The sequence below is a fragment of the Erpetoichthys calabaricus genome, chromosome 4 (assembly GCF_900747795.2).
Source record: "Erpetoichthys calabaricus chromosome 4, fErpCal1.3, whole genome shotgun sequence".
Classification (NCBI taxonomy): Eukaryota; Metazoa; Chordata; class Cladistia; order Polypteriformes; family Polypteridae; genus Erpetoichthys; species Erpetoichthys calabaricus.
This window is the reverse complement of record NC_041397.2, coordinates 180,925,490-180,942,976: the sequence shown is the minus strand read 5'-3', so window position 1 is coordinate 180,942,976 and position 17,487 is coordinate 180,925,490. Positions and strand designations below refer to the sequence as shown.

Below are 17,487 nucleotides of genomic sequence, written 5' to 3'. Positions count from 1 at the left end.
ATTTGTGAATCCAGTACACTGCATATCATTAGTAATGTTGAAGATAAATTTCATAATATAAATTATACTGTACATAAGGTAAGTAGGTAGCTCTACATTATACATGTATATATATATATATATATATATATATATATATATATATATATATATATATATTGCATTCGTAGTCTGTGTCGCGTACTCTGCTTTATTTGACAGTAAATTATGCAACATACATATACACATATACATACATATACACAATAGTTGTAGTAAGTAGTATTTTTAATTCTTTACATGAGAATCAATTTTCTGTTTAGAAATATAGTACAGCGCATCACTTTTTCCACATTTTGTTATGTTACAGCCTTATTCCAAAATGGATTAAATTCATTTTTTTCCTCAGAATTCTACACACAACACCCCATAATGACAACGTGAAAAACGTTTACTTGAGGTTTTTGCAAATTTATTAAAAATAAAAAAATTGAGAAAGCACATGTACATAAGTATTCACAGCCTATGCCGTGAAGCTCGAAATTGAGCTCCGGTGCATCCTGTTTCCCCTGATCATCCTTGAGATGTTTCTGCAGCTTAATTGGAGTCCACCTGTGGTAAATTCAGTTGATTGGACATGATTTGGAAAGGCACACACCTGTCTATATAAGATCCCACAGTTGACAGTTCATGTCAGAGCACAAACCAAGCATGAAGTCAAAAGAATTGTCTGTAGACCTCCAAGACAGGATTGTCTCGAGGCACATATCTGGGGAAGGTTACAGAAAAATTTCTGCTGCTTTGAAGGTCCCAATGAGCACAGTGGCCTCCATCAACCGTAAGTGGAAGAAGTTCGAAACCACCAGGACTTTTCCTAGAGCTGCCCTGCCATCTTAACTGAGCAATTGGGGGAGAAGGGCCTTAGTCAGGGAGGTGACCAAGAACCCGATAGTCACTCTGTCAGAGCTCCAGAGGTCCTCTGTGGAGACAGGAGAACCTTCCAGAAGGACAACCATCTCTGCAGCAATCCACCAATCAGGCCTGTATGGTAGTGTGGCAAGACAGAAGCCACTCCTTAGTAAAAGGCACATGGCAGCCCACCTGGAGTTTGCCAAAAGGCACCTGAAGGACTCTCAGACCATGAGAAAGAAAATTCTCTGGTCTGATGAGACAAAGATTGAACTCTTTGATGTGAATGCCAGGCGTCACATTTGGAGGAAACCTGATACCATCCCTACAGTTATATTATATTATTATATTAGTTATAAATTTGTGAATTTCCCATTGGGATTAATAAAGTATCTATCTATCTATCTATCTCTACAGTGAAGCATGGTGGTGGCAGCATCATGCTGTGGGGATGTTTTTCAGCGGCAGGAACTGGGAGACTAGTCAGGATAAAGGGAAAGATGACTGCAGCAATGTACAGAGACATCCTGGATGAAAACCTGCTCCAGAGCGCTCTTGAGCTCAGACTGGGGCGACGGTTCATCTTTCAGCAGGACAACGACCCTAAGCACATAGCCAAGATATCAAAGGAGTGGCTTTAGGACAACTCTGTGAATGTCCTTGAGTGGCCCAGCCACAGCCCAGACTTGAATCTGATTGAACATCTCTGGAGAGATCTTAAAATGGCTGTGTACCGACGCTTCCCATCCAACCTGATGGAGCTTGAGAGGTGCTGCAAAGAGGAATGGGCGAAACTTGCCAAGGATAGGTGTGCCAAGCTTGTGGCATCATATTCAAAAAGACTTGAGGCTGTAATTGCTGCCAAAGGTGCATCGACAAAGTATTGAGCAAAGGCTGTGAATACTTATGTACATGTGAAATCTCAGTTTTTTTATTTTTAATAAATTTGCAAAAACCTCAAGTAAACTTTTTTCATGTTGTCATTATGGGGTGTTGTGTGTAGAATTCTCAGGAAAAAAATGAATTTAATCAATTTTGGAATAAGGCTGTAACGTAACAAAAGGTGGAAAAAGTGCTGCGCTGTGAATACTTTCTGGATGCACTGTATATACCACTTTATTTTATGAAAAGTTATGTGGTCAAGGACACCTTCTGTATGGAGTTTATCTTCTCTCTGTGTTTGTGTGGAATTTTCATATGCAGCAGTTTCTAGTTATTAATTGATTTGATGTGCCTGCTTTATCTTACTCATTATCTCCTCTGCCTTGATTAAATAGAAAGAGATAAGACCATTAGGCAGTAGTTTATGCCTTCAAACTACAACTATATTTAATTACTGAATTTATAACACTTTATGATAATGGAAGAGCAACTTCATGATATGACACTAGATATTACACTGAACAATAAAGATTTTGTTTCCTGAACACTTTTAGGTGTATCTCATGAATTTTGACTGGCTAATTTAAAAAATCAACTTGAAAATTTTCCTATCATGTACTGTTTTATTGCAATCACCTATTTTTTGTGTTTTCCTCTCATATTTTAGCTCCACTAGAACAGTATATTTCCCACAAAGTAAGCAGCTGAGTTTAGTCCAAGCATGCCTAAGCATGCAATGGATGTGCCAAGGTTCAGGTGTTCTTAAGCATGATTAGTCAGTTCTTTGTATACAGATATGCACATTCTCCAGGTATAGTGTTTGTGTTTACCATCTGTAGTACAATTCTTTACAGCAAAAATGCCTCCTCAGTGTTGCAACAGCCATGATCCATTCTGTTACATTTGTGCCAAGTATATGCTGAAGCCTCAAAGACGCAGCAGGAGTGCACTTATTAAGAAAGTGTATGAGTTCTACTTTAATTGTAAAATTGGTGATCAAGACAAACTGTAGGCTTCTCACATTTGTTGTGCAACATGCATTATTGATCTGAAAGCTTGGCTCAGAAGTAGCTGGATCACCCACATCAATGCCTCCATCCTAGCTGATCTAGACCAACACCAGTTTGCCTATCGGTCAAACAGATCAACTGAGGACACCATCTGTGTTGCTCTACATGCTGCCCTCTCGCACCTGGAAAAGCCCAACACCTATGTTAGGATGCTCTTCATTGACTACAGCTCTGCATTTAATACCATCATACCTAACCAGCTGATCCAAAAACTCTATGCACTAGGACTTGCTCCGTCCACATGCAACTGGTTACTGTATTTTCCCACCAACCGGCCCCAGTCTGTCAGGATGGGCAAACACACATCCTCCACCCTTACCCTGAGCACTGGTGTACCGCAAGGATGTGTACTAAGTCCCCTTCTCTATGTACTCTTCACCCATGACTGTCAACCCATCCACCAATCAAACATTATTGTTAAATTTGCGGATGATACAACTGTCATTGGGATTGTAACAGACAACAGTGAAGCTGCATATAGGGAAGTGGTTCGGAATCTGACAGAATGGTGCAACACAAACAACCTGGTCTTAAATACCAAAAAGACCAAAGAAGTTATTCTGGACTTTAGGACCACTAAAAAGACCAATCACAGTCCGATAACAATCAATGCAGATGCTGTGGAGAGAGTTTCCAGCTTTAAGTTTCTAGGAGTCACCATCTCAGAGGACCTGTCCTGGGCTGACAACAATGCGTCTATTTTCTCAGGAAGCTAAGGAGAGCTGACCTCCCCCAGAAGCTGCTGGTTAATTTCTATAGATGCACTATAGAGAGCATTTTAACTAACTGCATGATGGTACAACAGCTGCACCAAGGCTGCTAAAGAAGCCCTGCAGCAGGTCGTAAAAACAGCAGAGGCCATTATTGGGACTGAACTGCCATCACTCGAACTCTCGTATAAAACTCGCTGTGTGAGAAGGGCCAAAAACATTCACAAGTACAAAACTCATCCTGGAAATTCTTTGTTTGAACTCCTCCCGTCAGGAAGACGCTTTAGGTCAATCTGTGTACGCACAAACAGACTAAAAAAAAAGAGCTTTTTCCCATCTGCCATAAACTTTCTGAACTCTGAATCTCCTCAGTCTGAGACCATTTTGTAATTGAACATGTGCAATAATCTATATTGGTAATGTGCAATATACTAATGTAATTCAAAATGAATAGTACATTACATCTATATAAATAAAAATGGAATGGGTGGGTCGTCGGGTGGGCCTTTTTTTCATTCCGTCGTTTTTTCGACGTTTTGAAAATGTAGAATGATTATTTGATTTTTTTGTTTTTATTTGATCGTGTCTATGTAGCCGCCGTCGTAATAAAGTATCGCTAAAATCGTCATTTATCGTAATTTATTTTTGATGTATAATGTCGCTGTCGTCGAGGTCAGTGATACCAGTGCAAAAAATCTGCTTACGGTTGAAAGACACGCCCTACTCACTGGACAGTTAAAAACACCAATCAAACTAACTATGACATCAAGTATTACCCAATCAAAAGTAGGAAAGGAGGCATCATCATAAAATGCGTGTGGGATGATTTGCATGAGACGCTGCTTTAAAAAAAAAAAATGATAAAAAAAATACGGGATAAATCCTGTCCAGTATTGATTCAAAACGGGACGCGCAATTTCATTCTCAAACGCGGCACGATTCCGTATTTTAAAAGACGGGTGGCAACCCTACAGTGCCAGGTAACCACCCATACAATCACATTGTGATTCAGACTAGGAATGCAATGAATGTAATTACCCCGATCTACATACAAGGCGAAAGTCTTGCAACATTCAAAGATGATGGTTTGGGATAAGTACACCATACAACATAAAAGAGCTTATGAAGCCTTGAACCGAAAAAAGCAACATCTCAGAGATCGTAAAAAAAAAAATAGGAGCTAATGTCGTTTTACTCGCTGTAGATTTTAGTCAAACATTACCAGTTATTTCACGAGGGAGACCAGCACATCAACTCAACGCGTGTTTAAAATCCATGCTTCTCCCACGCTCGGTTATATCTCGCGTGTTCTCGGGTAGGTGCACCAAAAAATGTATACATTTAAGCATGTAATGGGCAAACAAAAAAATGAGGTATACCCGAAGGCACAGCAGTAGTACTTAATGTAACTTTACTTCTTAAATGTTAATGTTTTACTGTTTAATAATTTATACGCTTCTTATATGTTCTTCAAATTCTTTTATCAAAATACCACTGACAGTGCAATGCACGATAACATCGAGTGAATACACCATACGCATCCGCCCATGGCTGCCCTGCTGTGCGCAGATAGGACTTGATTGTACAATAAAATAAAATAAAGATAAAAAGACTAAAACAATCATCACCCATAAAGCGGATAGTAGACGTGACGTACTATATGTGTACCACATTTCAAGTGTATAGGTGCAACGGTTTGCGAGCTACAGGTCATTTAAAATCCTGGACAGACACACAAATTGCCACGGTAGCAAATTACAGAAGAAGATTTTACTGTTTAATAATTTATATTTATATGAAATGTGCTTCTTATATATTACTTCATATTCTCATATGATAATGATGTTAATGTTTATATTGATTTCTGTGTTATTAAAACTGCATGTATGTGTGTATATATATATATATATATATATATATATATATATATATATATATATATACGAGCTGTATATACCCGGCGTTGCCCGGGGCAGAAGTAACCTAATCGGTCAAACACTTACATATATACCAAATTAAACCTAATCGGTCAAACACTTACATATATAAAAAAACCGAACCTAATCGGACAAACAGCTTCATATATACAGAAGCGAACCTAATCGGACAAACAGCTAATCTATATACATAAGCAAACCTAATTGGTCAAACAGTTACATAAATACAAAAGCAAACCTAATCGATGAAACAGCTTCATATATACAGAAGTGAACCTAATTGGTCAAACAGTTATGCATGTGCACAATAATTTTACAAAGATTATGCGTGTTAACAATCATTAAAAAGAAAAGATTGAGGAACTCTTCTTCTATATGTGATGAAGCTGGATGAAGCTGACTTGACGAAGACGTAGGTGGCATAGATTGGTTTTTCTAAAACAGAAGAAAAAAATGAGTATCTATTATTATTTTAAATTAGAATGAAAATGAGAACCTTGATTAGAGATAGATTATCCGTATTAAAATATGTGCATGAATAAACTTTTGCTAACTCTCTAGCAAAAGTTTATTCATACAAATTGGCATGGATGGCTTTGTGAAAAAGTAAAAATTAGATAAATAAATTGAGAATGCGTACTTCGATTTGACTGAGATTATCTGTAATGATGAAAAAAAAGTTTAGTATGTTTTTTTTTTCCATACGGGAAGGATGTAAAACCTTACATAGGCACCCTTCAGCCCGTACTGAAGGGTAGTGTCAGATTCTTACTGACTAAAAAACACCCTTTTTATTCCACAGCTACCCCAAAAACCACTATTAGGCATTACTTTGGGGTGGCAGTAGTTTAGTTATGAAACAGCTGGGTCCTGAAAAAAATCTGTCTTATTAGTGGCTTCATCACATATAGAAGAAGAGTTCCTCAATCTTTTCTTTTTAATGATTGTTAACACGCATAATGTTTGTAAAATCATTCTGCACATGCATAACTGTTTGACCAATTAGGTTCGCTTCTGTATATATGAAGCTGTTTGATCGATTAGGTTTGCTTTTGTATTTATGTAACTGTTTGACCAATTAGGTTTGTTTATGTATATAGATTAGCTGTTTGTCCGATTAGGTTCGCTTCTGTATATACGAAGCTGTTTGTCCGATTAGGTTCGGTTTTTTTATATATGTAAGTGTTTGACCGATTAGGTTTACTTTGGTATATATGTAAGTGTTTGACCGATTAGGTTACTTCTGCCCCGGGCAACGCCGGGTATATACAGCTCGTATTCTATAAACAGGTGCAATAACAATTTATGCTGCTGTACTTTGACCAATAATAATGGTTACTTAATCACTTAATAATATATATGACATATTTGAAATTATTTGACTTTTCTTTAAATGTACCTTGGGGCTGTCACAAAAAGTAATTTCGTTGTGTTACACAATGAAAATAAAGTGCTTGAACTTGAACTTGATGTCAATGCCATTTGATGTCCCAATGATATGGAGAGAACAGAAGGATCATGTGACAGACTTACTTCTGTCTCATCAATATCTCTGCCATCTCTACTAAAAATAAGAAATCTATTGATTACCCCAATCTGCAATCAGCCACGTGACCAGTACCACATGACTATATTTTGCCAGTACCTCCTGTAAGCAAGCACAGACATGGAACCGAGATGAGGCAGACGGATGATGCCAAAAGGCATGTGATAAAGGATATTAATTTGGCTTTTGAACCATTTATGTCTGGTTAACCTAATCTGATATCACAATCAGAATTAAATACCTGGTTAGCAAAAGCAGCACTACTTTGTACAAGACTACGAGGAAGAGATTTGCTGTCACCAGGTATGAAAGTGTCCATCTCTCAGAGCTGCCAAAAGAATTTGACAAATTTCTTTCCACAGGTTAATAACCTGCACTTCTGCACTAACAACAATGTTATATTCACAGCTTTGTGTTGTGAGAATGACCCACAACAATGGCAATGTCCACCCGTCAATATGTTTTGAGTGTGCAGTACACATGAAAGAAATCTATGAAAACATGAGATTGTTCTGAAACATATACAGTATAACAACTACAAGCTTAATATCTGTGGTTATCTAAAATTAGTGGCATTGCTACTTGGAATGCAGCCCAGAAATATGAAATCATGTTCTTTCATTTGAACACAAGACTGCTGTGCTAAAGGGTTTTATTACATAAAAAGGACTGGCTGCCCCATAAGAATTTGGTATTAGGGTAGAAAAGTATGGCACATAAACCACCAGCAGACCAAATAAAGATATTTTTGCCTCCTCTTTTTAGAAAACTTGGGCTGAAATGCTTTCTGAATATGACAAAATAAGGAAGGTGAAGGATTTGGCGACAGGAAAGAGACGCGCGGGAAATAACCGCACATGGTAAAATGCACGCACGGGAAAAACCGCACGTGGATAAATGCGCATACGGCAAAGGCGTATATGCAAAGAAAAAAAAAAAAAGGTTGAATAAGCGAGACGGAGTTTTCGACCAGTCAGAAAGGCATGCAAATTCTTGGTTACAGAGAATTTGAATATCTGTGTTTTCGCAGAACAAATGTAACAGATACTTGGAGGTGCCGTGAGAATCGATCAACAAAATGCCATTCCTTAATGAAAACGAAAAACGGAGACATTGTACAAGAGTTTCCAGTGAGAGTTGGACTCCGCCAGGGCTGCCCTTTGTCACCGATTCCGTTCATAACTTTTATGGCCAGAATTTCTAGGCGCAGCCAGGGCGTTGTGGGGGTCCAGTTTGGTGGGCTCAGGATTGGGTCACTGCTTTTTGCAGATGATGTTGTCCTGTTTGCTTCATCAGGCCGTGATCTTCAGCTCTCTCTGGATCGGTTCGCAGCCGAGTGTGAAGCGGCTGGGATGAGAATCAGCACCTCCAAATCCGAGACCATGGTCCTCAGCCGGAAAAGGGTGGAGTGCCCTCTCAGGGTTGGTAGCGAGATCCTGCCCCAAGTGGAGGAGTTCAAGTATCTCGGGGTCTTGTTCACGAGTGAGGGAAGAATGGAGCGCGAGATCGACAGGCGGATCGGTGCGGCGTCCACAGTGATGCGGGCTCTGCAACAGTCTGTCATGGTAAAAAAGGAGCTGAGCCGTAAGGCAAAGCTCTCAATTTACCAGTCGATCTATGTTTCTACCCTCACCTATGGTCATGAGCTATGGGTAGTGACCGAAAGAACGAGATCGCGAATACAAGCGGCTGAAATGAGTTTCCTCCGCAGGGTGTCTGGGCTTTCCCTTAAAGATAGGGTGAGAAGCTCAGTCATCCGGGAGGGGCTCAGAGTAGAGCCGCTGCTCCTCCGCATCGAGAGGAGTCAGATGAGGTGGCTCGGGCATCTGATCAGGATGCCTCCTGGACGCCTCCCTGGTGAGGTGTTCCGGGCACGTCCAACCGGGAGGAGGCCCCGGGGAAGACCCAGGACACGCTGGAGGGACTATGTCTCTCGACTGGCCTGGGAACGCCTTGGGATTCTCCCGGAAGAGCTAGAAGAAGTGGCCGGGGAGAGGGAAGTCTGGGCATCTCTGCTCAAGCTGCTGCCCCCGCGACCCGACCTCGGATAAGCGGGAGACAATGGATGGATGGATGGATGGATTGTACAAGAGCCAACCAGTCACTGTCAATATAACGAAACTAAGGACAAATTGTCTTAACTTGTTGAGAATAGCTAATTTACAATAATACTGTTAATCAGGGTGTGTTAATCTTTTATATTTTATTATAATAAAAAATGTCTAGCAGTATAGGTGGTGTATACTTTATATTTGTAATAGTTATATGTCGCCGGCGTGTGCTTTTTTCCTTGCGCGCATTTTACCGTGTGCGGTTATTTCTCGTGCGCTTATATGACTGTGCGCTTTTTTCTATGCGGATATTTCCTGTGCGCTTCCTTCCGGGATTCGAAGGATTTCGACCAAGGAAGGCTTTTTTTTGGTCCACAAATCAGACATGTTATCAGTGTCGAGCGGTTCGAAGTTCTGCTAGAGGTGCCCAGAGGAAGTTGTGTGGAAAGCACTCAAGGATGTTGTTCAGAATTTTACTGGTTAACTACAGATCACCAAACTACATCTAGCTGGTTGACAACATGCTTCAAGCATATAAAACCATTAAGTGCAATATGGCACTCAAGATTCATATTCTGCATTCACACTAATCCTAATCCTGGTACAGTCAGTGATGAATAGTTTTTGTCAACTATTCCGGTTGCTTCTTCAAAAAAATCTAAAAGATTGGTTTGGCAAGACCTTCCCCTCATAAACCCATGCTGGCTGCTATTTAGAATATTATTTTCATTTGGTTAATTCTCTAATTTACTCATAGTTTTCATAATTTTGCATGACACAGAAGTAAGACTAACTGGTCTGTAATTACTAGGGTCTGTTTTGTCTCCCTTCTTGAAGCAATTTTGTAGTTCTCAGGCACTTGTCCTTTCTGCTAACTGAAAATTCCTACAGAAAAAAGTGAAACTGAAATTATAATTGTGTTCAGCTGTCTATCATACTTATCAAAATGTTTTAGGAAGCAAATCTTTTGAAAAAAAAAATGTTGCTTAGTGTTATTTAACATTTAAACAAATTTACTTACTACAGTGATCCCTCGCTATATCGCGCTTCGCCTTTCGCGGCTTCACTCCATCGTGGACTTTATATGTAAGCATATTTAAATATATATCGCAGATTTTTTACTGGTTCGCGGATTTCTGCGGACAATGGATCTTTTAATTTCTGGTACATGCTTCCTCAGTTGGTTTGCCCAGTTGATTTCATACAAGGGACGCTATTGGCAGATGGCTGAGAAGCTAGATTGCTTACTTTTCTCTCTCTCTTGCGCTGACTATCTGTGATCCTGACGTATGGGGGATTGAGCAGGGGGGCTGTTCGCACACCTAGACAATACGGACGCTCGTCTAAAAATGCTGAAAGATTATCTTCACGTTGCTATCTTTTGTGCAGCTGCTTCCTGAAACGACATGCTGCACAGTGCTTCGCATACTTAAAAGCTTGAAGGGCACGTATTGATTTTTGACTGAAAAACAAACTCTGTCTCTCTCTCTCTCTCTCTCTCTCTGCTCCTGACGGAGGGGGTGTGAGCTGCCGCCTTCAACAGCTTTGTGCCGCGGTGCTTCGCATACTTAAAAACAAACAGCCCTATTGATTTGTTTGCTAGAGATTGTTTTCTCTATCTATGTGACATTCTGTGCTCCAGACACGCACTCCTTTGAAGAGGAAGATATGTTTGCATTCTTTTAATTGTGAGACAGAACTGTCATCTCTGTCTTGTCATGGAGCACAGTTTAAACTTTTGAAAAAGAGACAAATGTTTGTTTGCAGTGTTTGAATAACGTTCCTGTCTCTCTACAACCTCCTGTGTTTCTGCGCAAATCTGTGACCCAAGCATGACAATATAAAAATAACCATATAAACATATGGTTTCTACTTCGCGGATTTTCTTATTTCGCAGGTGGCTCTGGAACGCAACCCCCGCAATGGAGGAGGGATTACTGTAATTCCTTTCCTCATTTAGGGACAATCTTCAAAAAAGAAATGCAAGCAGTTTTGCACAAATGTTAATATTGCATTTGTTTTTTTTACAGAAAAATTACTGAAAATATATCACGTCTTATATTTACATTGCTCTGTAAAGAAGTTTAAAACAAAATCTTGCTTGCCATTTCGTTAAGTAATCATTATGTATAATTTCACATAAACATGGATTTTTTTTTTTTCAAATAAATAATATCACTTTTGTTACATCCAGCCATTTAATTTTCCGAATTAGTTTTTCTAATTAGAGTAATGGAATACTATTGTTTTGAAATGCATTTTATTAAAAGATTACTGATCTGACTTCACTTGCTTTGTGGTAAGCTTTTAGAATGAATGCAGGACAAAAATCTGGCTTGTTGAAGAGGCTCAAATTAAACTGCATTACATTTCCAGATTTCGAAATTTATGAGAAATGACTATTGCAACTACACCCTTTCAGTGAAAATTGAACACCAAGCACATTCTTGGAACTCTGAAGGCACAAGTCAGATACCATTACATAATTAATTTTATAATATGGGAGTATCAGAATACTTACTTGCTTTCTCAAATAATGTTCTGTAATTTGGGACTTACACAAAAGGGAACTTTTTATATCAGTCAAGTTATTCAATTCAAAATAAATGCCCAGTCTATCAAAACCATAATGTCACTTAAATGACAAAATACCAAAGACTTTAAAATTGCTCAATCAGATTCCTGTTTTGCTCTTTTAGATGCAGTTTAAAGCAAGTAATTTATTTATAACTATGTGAAACCATTTTCAAGTTGGTAAATGGCACATTAGCATTTAATAAAGTATATAAGAAGTTAGCTATCAGGGGGATCAGTTTCTTAAAAGTAACATTGCACAAACTTGAAGCAATTTGTTAATATTTGCATTATAGTTACTTAAACCTGATTTACATTTATCAGTGCAAACTTCAATTTTACATACTAATCCACTACAATTCTACTTCATGACTTACTTCAGTTAATGAAGATATTCTTTCTACATTGACAAAGACTGCAGTTATTTGTGACAAGCTTCTTATCTTTTCTGAAATAGCAACCAATGAATTAATTAAACATTTAACCTGAAGTTGAAATTGAAAGATTTAAAGTATTTTAAGACAATAATTTGTACTGTATGCTGATACTTAAAGAAAATTTCCAGAAAATCAAAGGTAGATAAAAATCAAAAATGCTATACAGAATAGGCTCAGTAGTTCTCAATTAATATGCATTACACTGATAAAATAAATTTTAAATGATATATTAAACAACAATAATAAATCTAAATTACACTAAAGAAAAGAGAGGTTTCACAACATCTATAAATTATTCAACTGAAACTGTAGTGGAATAAAAATGAGATTGTATTGATTCTCTTTATAACACTTTTACAGTCAAAAGCGAAATCCATTTCTTTCAGTAAGCCTCATGTTATAAAAAGAAATTCCCTAAAATATGAATACAATTCAAAATTATTAATTGGAGGAGAATAATAATTCATCACATTCATGAATGTAACCAATCAGCTAAATAATGCATCAACATATAGAAAAGTACATAATATTAAGAAAGAAACAAAAAAAAAAAACCTGAGACCCACAGAAACCACTGGCAATTTTATACAATTCAGAAAAGAGGTGTAACTCAATAATGCATAGAAGTATACCAATGTATGCAGATACCTGTGTCTAAAGAAGGTTAACGATCCACTGGCCTAATTTTAGGGTGTGGTTAGAGGTGGGGGTGAAAAATGATACAGCAAGTGTTTGTCACAATGTATTGCTACTAAAGCATCTTTTTATTTTTATTTTGCAACATAATACAGTGACGTACAAATATGGCCTGAACTGAATATCCTGATCAAAACAAAAATGGATTATATGTATATACAGTGCATTAACAGTAACTGGGAACCAAAGCAAATGCTGAGTGCATTCTGTAAACATATGTATGCTTAATAAATAATAAAAAAAAAAAATGATATTTGAATCTAAAAAGAAAACAGATATTTGTTTCACCTTACACTAATTTCAGCATCAAGTTATTCTACACATGCTGTGGAGTGTTGTGGTTAGACCTATTCTGCCTATGCCTACTTGTACAGTAGTTTTGAACGGTTGTCAATTGTAAAAAGGACAGGCTTCTGCCTCATAGGCACACCTCTCCACAAAGCTGGATTTCTTTCTCATTAAATACATGGAAAGTAACTGACAAATTTCTGATTTTCCCTTTGTTATTAAACACACTTAAAATGCAATTTCATATGCAGTCTATGTTTTAGGAGACTGTTGACTTGACACTCAATGCCTAAAACAATAAGGCATAATGAAAAACATACATTTTTGCTGCAATATAGGTGTAGTAATTGTAAAGGGGGAAAGAGAAAAACTATTACACTCAAATAGGATCTCAAGCTGAAAACTACTGAATCCCATACTCAACCTATAATCACCAGCTATGATTTTTAAGACTGTTTAAAAAAAAAAAAAAAAAAAAGGAAGAGAAGAAGAAGAAGAACTGATTAATGACTACATTTATTGTCACTGTGCAATCACAAATGATTTTGTATGTTTTTTTATGTGTGTATTACAGGTGCTGTGTGAACAGTGCCCCATTTCAGTTTCATTTTGTATGTGCAGAGAATCACGTTTCTGTGAAGTGCTGGGTTTTCATGTATCATGCTTATTGTATGCTGCTGTTAAAAGGTATTTTTTTATTCTAGCCTTCATTGTCTGACAGCCATTTTGTCAGCCTGATTTCTCAAGAATTGCTCATGTTAACGACTTACTTTCAGCTGATTATTCCTACAGATTTTAAAAAGGTATACACTGATAAAGAGTCCTTAAATGTGAATAATAATTCAAAAGGTAAAATTGTGTATTTTATCACCTAATATGTTTCATGATGACCAAGTGAAAGTCTAGCTGAAAATAAAATATTGTTATTTCTGATTCTTAACTAAATAGAGATGCCCTTGGCCCCATATCCTTGTAGGGGCAGCCATCATATGACTTTAAAGTTAACTTCAATGACTTCAACTACAATAAACTGCAATATATTACAGAAATTATTTGAAATAAATATACTGAGAAAAAGATCATTAATTATTACATTGTGCCCCAAGTATTACTGTGGTCCTGGCAACTCCCAATTTCATAAGAATATTAAAGCATACATTTTTAAAACTTTTACAGCCAAAGCATTATTACCTGTATTTTGCCAAGTCACTCAAATGCCCTGCTTCATAAATAAAATACGGATCTGACCTTCAAAGAATAATGCTCAGTAAAATGTTACCAAATCTGTATCTGTGTAGAATTTTTCCTTATGTGTTTAAAATGAGTTTCAGCTATATTTTCTTCTAATGAAAACATTTTTTATTTAGCAACAGTAATGTTGATATTAAAGTGATAAAACTATTCCCAACAAATAAAAACTTTAGTATTCACAAAGAAACAAGATAGAGACGCTTACAAACCTGTTAAAATCTGAAAGTTTCCTTTTCCAAAAATTTTCTTCTTTTCCGGTGTTTTTGTAGAAATAATCATCTTATCCACCACTGACCAGTTCTGCAAAGTGTTTACTAGTCCAATTGCTTCATCCATTTGAAGTTCCGCTTAAGGAAATAAATAGTTTGACAGCTTCAATACTACTGGGATTAACTATTTTAGATGTAATGCATCTCTGAGGTAATATTTATTTCAATATATTCTCCTCCATTTGGCCAAACAAACAAGTAAAAAAGTCTGCAAAAAAGTCAAACATATTCAATAAAGTGCACAATATTTCCAATCTTCATAATAAGGTAAAAACCTTTTTTTAATTGCTAGAAAATTATGCACAGATACTGGCTACACAAAAATTCCGAGTATGGTTACTTATCTTCTTGAACTGATTTCTAGAAGGAAACCAACAATCTGTTCCTAAGAATATGTGCCAATAGAATAACTAAGGAACTCCACTTCTGTATTGGCAGAACTTGCATGTAATACAATTAATGTCTCTGCTGACAGCCACCGATTCTAGTGCAGTCAAAGTTTCAAGAAGTTTGGAGAAATTAGATTGAAACCTGAATGTGCTTAATAATCAGACAGAATTTAAAGAAGGTTCTAAAGATCATCAGTCGCATCTTAAAAACTGAAAAGATTCCCTTGTCATTGCACTGAAATAATCTCAAAACAAGACACTGTCATTAAGAATATTCTGATATTCTCCACTATTATGTGTCACTGTTTCCTTTCTAATTAAAAATATCATTATATTTATTTATGCAAAATGTTAAAATTATTTACTTAAGGTGTTTAAGACAAACTGAGAATTGTATGGGTAACGTAATAGTATGCATCACATTACTTTGTTACTTTTTAAGTAAAAATTTTTTTCATCATTTATACAACACTTAACTTAATAAAGGCTGCCATCGCCCATGTACAAACAACTGCCACAGATGTTTATCCATCCAGTTATATTCTGAATTTTCTTAATGGTAAAATTACACTGAGGAGGTAATTCAAGCACAATTGTGCCAAAGTAAGAACCAGTCCTTGGTGGTGTGTCAGTCTTTAAATGGCATATTAAACATAAACGCAGTTGTGATGCTCCAATTTGGAGTCACTAATTAACTTTAGACAAAATCCATGCAAACATGGAAAAACAATCCAAATCCACAGATGCTTAACTGGCAGGGCTGAAGGCTGGGAGAAAACAAGCACATTCAGTATGAGATTTCCACTAGTTAAGCTGACTGTTTAAGTAACAAACTCATAAGTAACCAGAAATCAGTAGTTTATTTCTTTTATCATCAAATTTATGTTATTTGAAACCACAAATACTATTATTATATTCTGACAAAAAATTTTGCACATATTTTTTTAGATAAGCAACTAGATGGAAATCTTCAACTGATATCTTAATATTCCTGTCCACATTCAATGGTTCTCTGGGACAAAAATCTGATTTCTCATACTGAACAGAAAGCATGCCCAGTATAACATACAGCACACACTTTACCCAGAAAATTAACATGCAGTGCACACTGCTGCACAAAAACGCAGGACATCAAAGTACTAATCATTACATGTAGTTTATTTTCTTGTGGGGGTTTACTGTATATAAATTGGAAGTGCACATATGTTTATGAATGTGTTCGGTGATGGGCTGATGCACACTTTTGCCTGGTTCCTGCCTTGCCCACTCTGTTGCTGGGATAGGCATGGTCTATCCAAACTTGGGATTAAATGGATTGGATGATGAAATGGGAAATGATGCTCTGCCAAGCAAAGTAGTAATGTCATTGTACTATGCATACATGGCAGTATTATTATTTAGCAAGGCAAATTACAAAATTTGAGCTATGACTGGTTACATTTTTTTTGTTTTTCCAGTTGGAGCACAGACTGGTGAAGTGCCTTGCTCATGGTCACCAAAACCGCAGTGTTTTAAATCCAAAGCCTTAACCACTACACAACACTTGATTGAGCTGGGCCTCAAATCGCTCTACTTTTAAAATCTAGTTTAGAAGCTTTTTCTCATAACTATTCCATACGTCAAAGTAAGGTCAGTTTGTGAAACTGTGTTCTTTGGACAGACTATTTTTTATAAGAAAAGAAACAAAGATATGACGTCACATGGATTGCAGAAATTGAAAGCCATCGCTTTATGCTATTATCACAGTTAAAAACTGTTTCTTTCTAGTTTTGTATTATTATTTAGTTACTAAAACTGTAACATATCCTAAAAAGGGACACACAACAGTCTTGCAGTTAAACCAATGCATGCCTGTAAAGTAACGGTGGACTCTTTGCATGGGGGATACCGATCAGTCAGTTCAGGTCTAATATGCAGTAATGCTTTTTAAAACTGTTTCTTACGTTTCGATTAAGTTACCTGTAGTGTTACTCTGTTTCTTCTGTCCCCATTTCACGTCAGGATGGACAATAAAGACTCGGTGCGCCACATCCCCGACTGTCCTGGGTTTGTGCCCTTCAAACAGCTCTTCCACTTCCCGATCAAAAAGCAGCTCATTGTCGTCTTCCTCCAGATTTTCTCCTTCATCATGACTGGTTGAAAAATAGCATTTGCTGGCCCATCTTAACTGAACTGGATGAAATCCCTTCCAGGGAGGGCTTCTGTCTTGAGTACACTTCTGTGGAGATAGGCACCGCTCCCCGACGACCGTGCTAGCGTTTTGCAACGCTACGCTACGAGTCGTATAAATTGACAGACCGGCTCTAGATGTACCAAGCTTACACGGAGCGTGGGTATTTATGAAGAGAAACCTGACGCTGATACTTGTCACCCTGCACATAAAATTTAACATTTTACACGCAACCTGAAGACTTCCATAGGTAAAGTGTCTTCAACATGCGTCCGCTGTTTGCCTGTGTGGTACAAGTCAAAATAGTACCCAATGGAAACAAAGGTGTC

At 37.3% G+C, this 17,487-nt stretch overlaps 1 protein-coding gene across 1 annotated transcript in view; it reads right to left on the bottom strand.

Moving 5' to 3' along the window:
• Positions 1–17,454, bottom strand: part of gtpbp6 (GTP binding protein 6 (putative)) — a 57,296-nt gene extending 39,842 nt beyond the window's left edge. The window contains exons 1-3 of the mRNA XM_028799999.2: positions 16,948–17,454; positions 14,540–14,677; positions 12,036–12,106 (exon numbers count right to left, since the gene is read on the bottom strand). Of these exons, the coding sequence (XP_028655832.2) occupies positions 12,036–12,106; positions 14,540–14,677; positions 16,948–17,380 (642 nt within the window). The 5' untranslated portion in view covers positions 17,381–17,454. The remainder of the gene's footprint in view (positions 1–12,035; positions 12,107–14,539; positions 14,678–16,947) is intronic.
• Between the last annotated feature and the right edge of the window lie 33 nt (positions 17,455–17,487).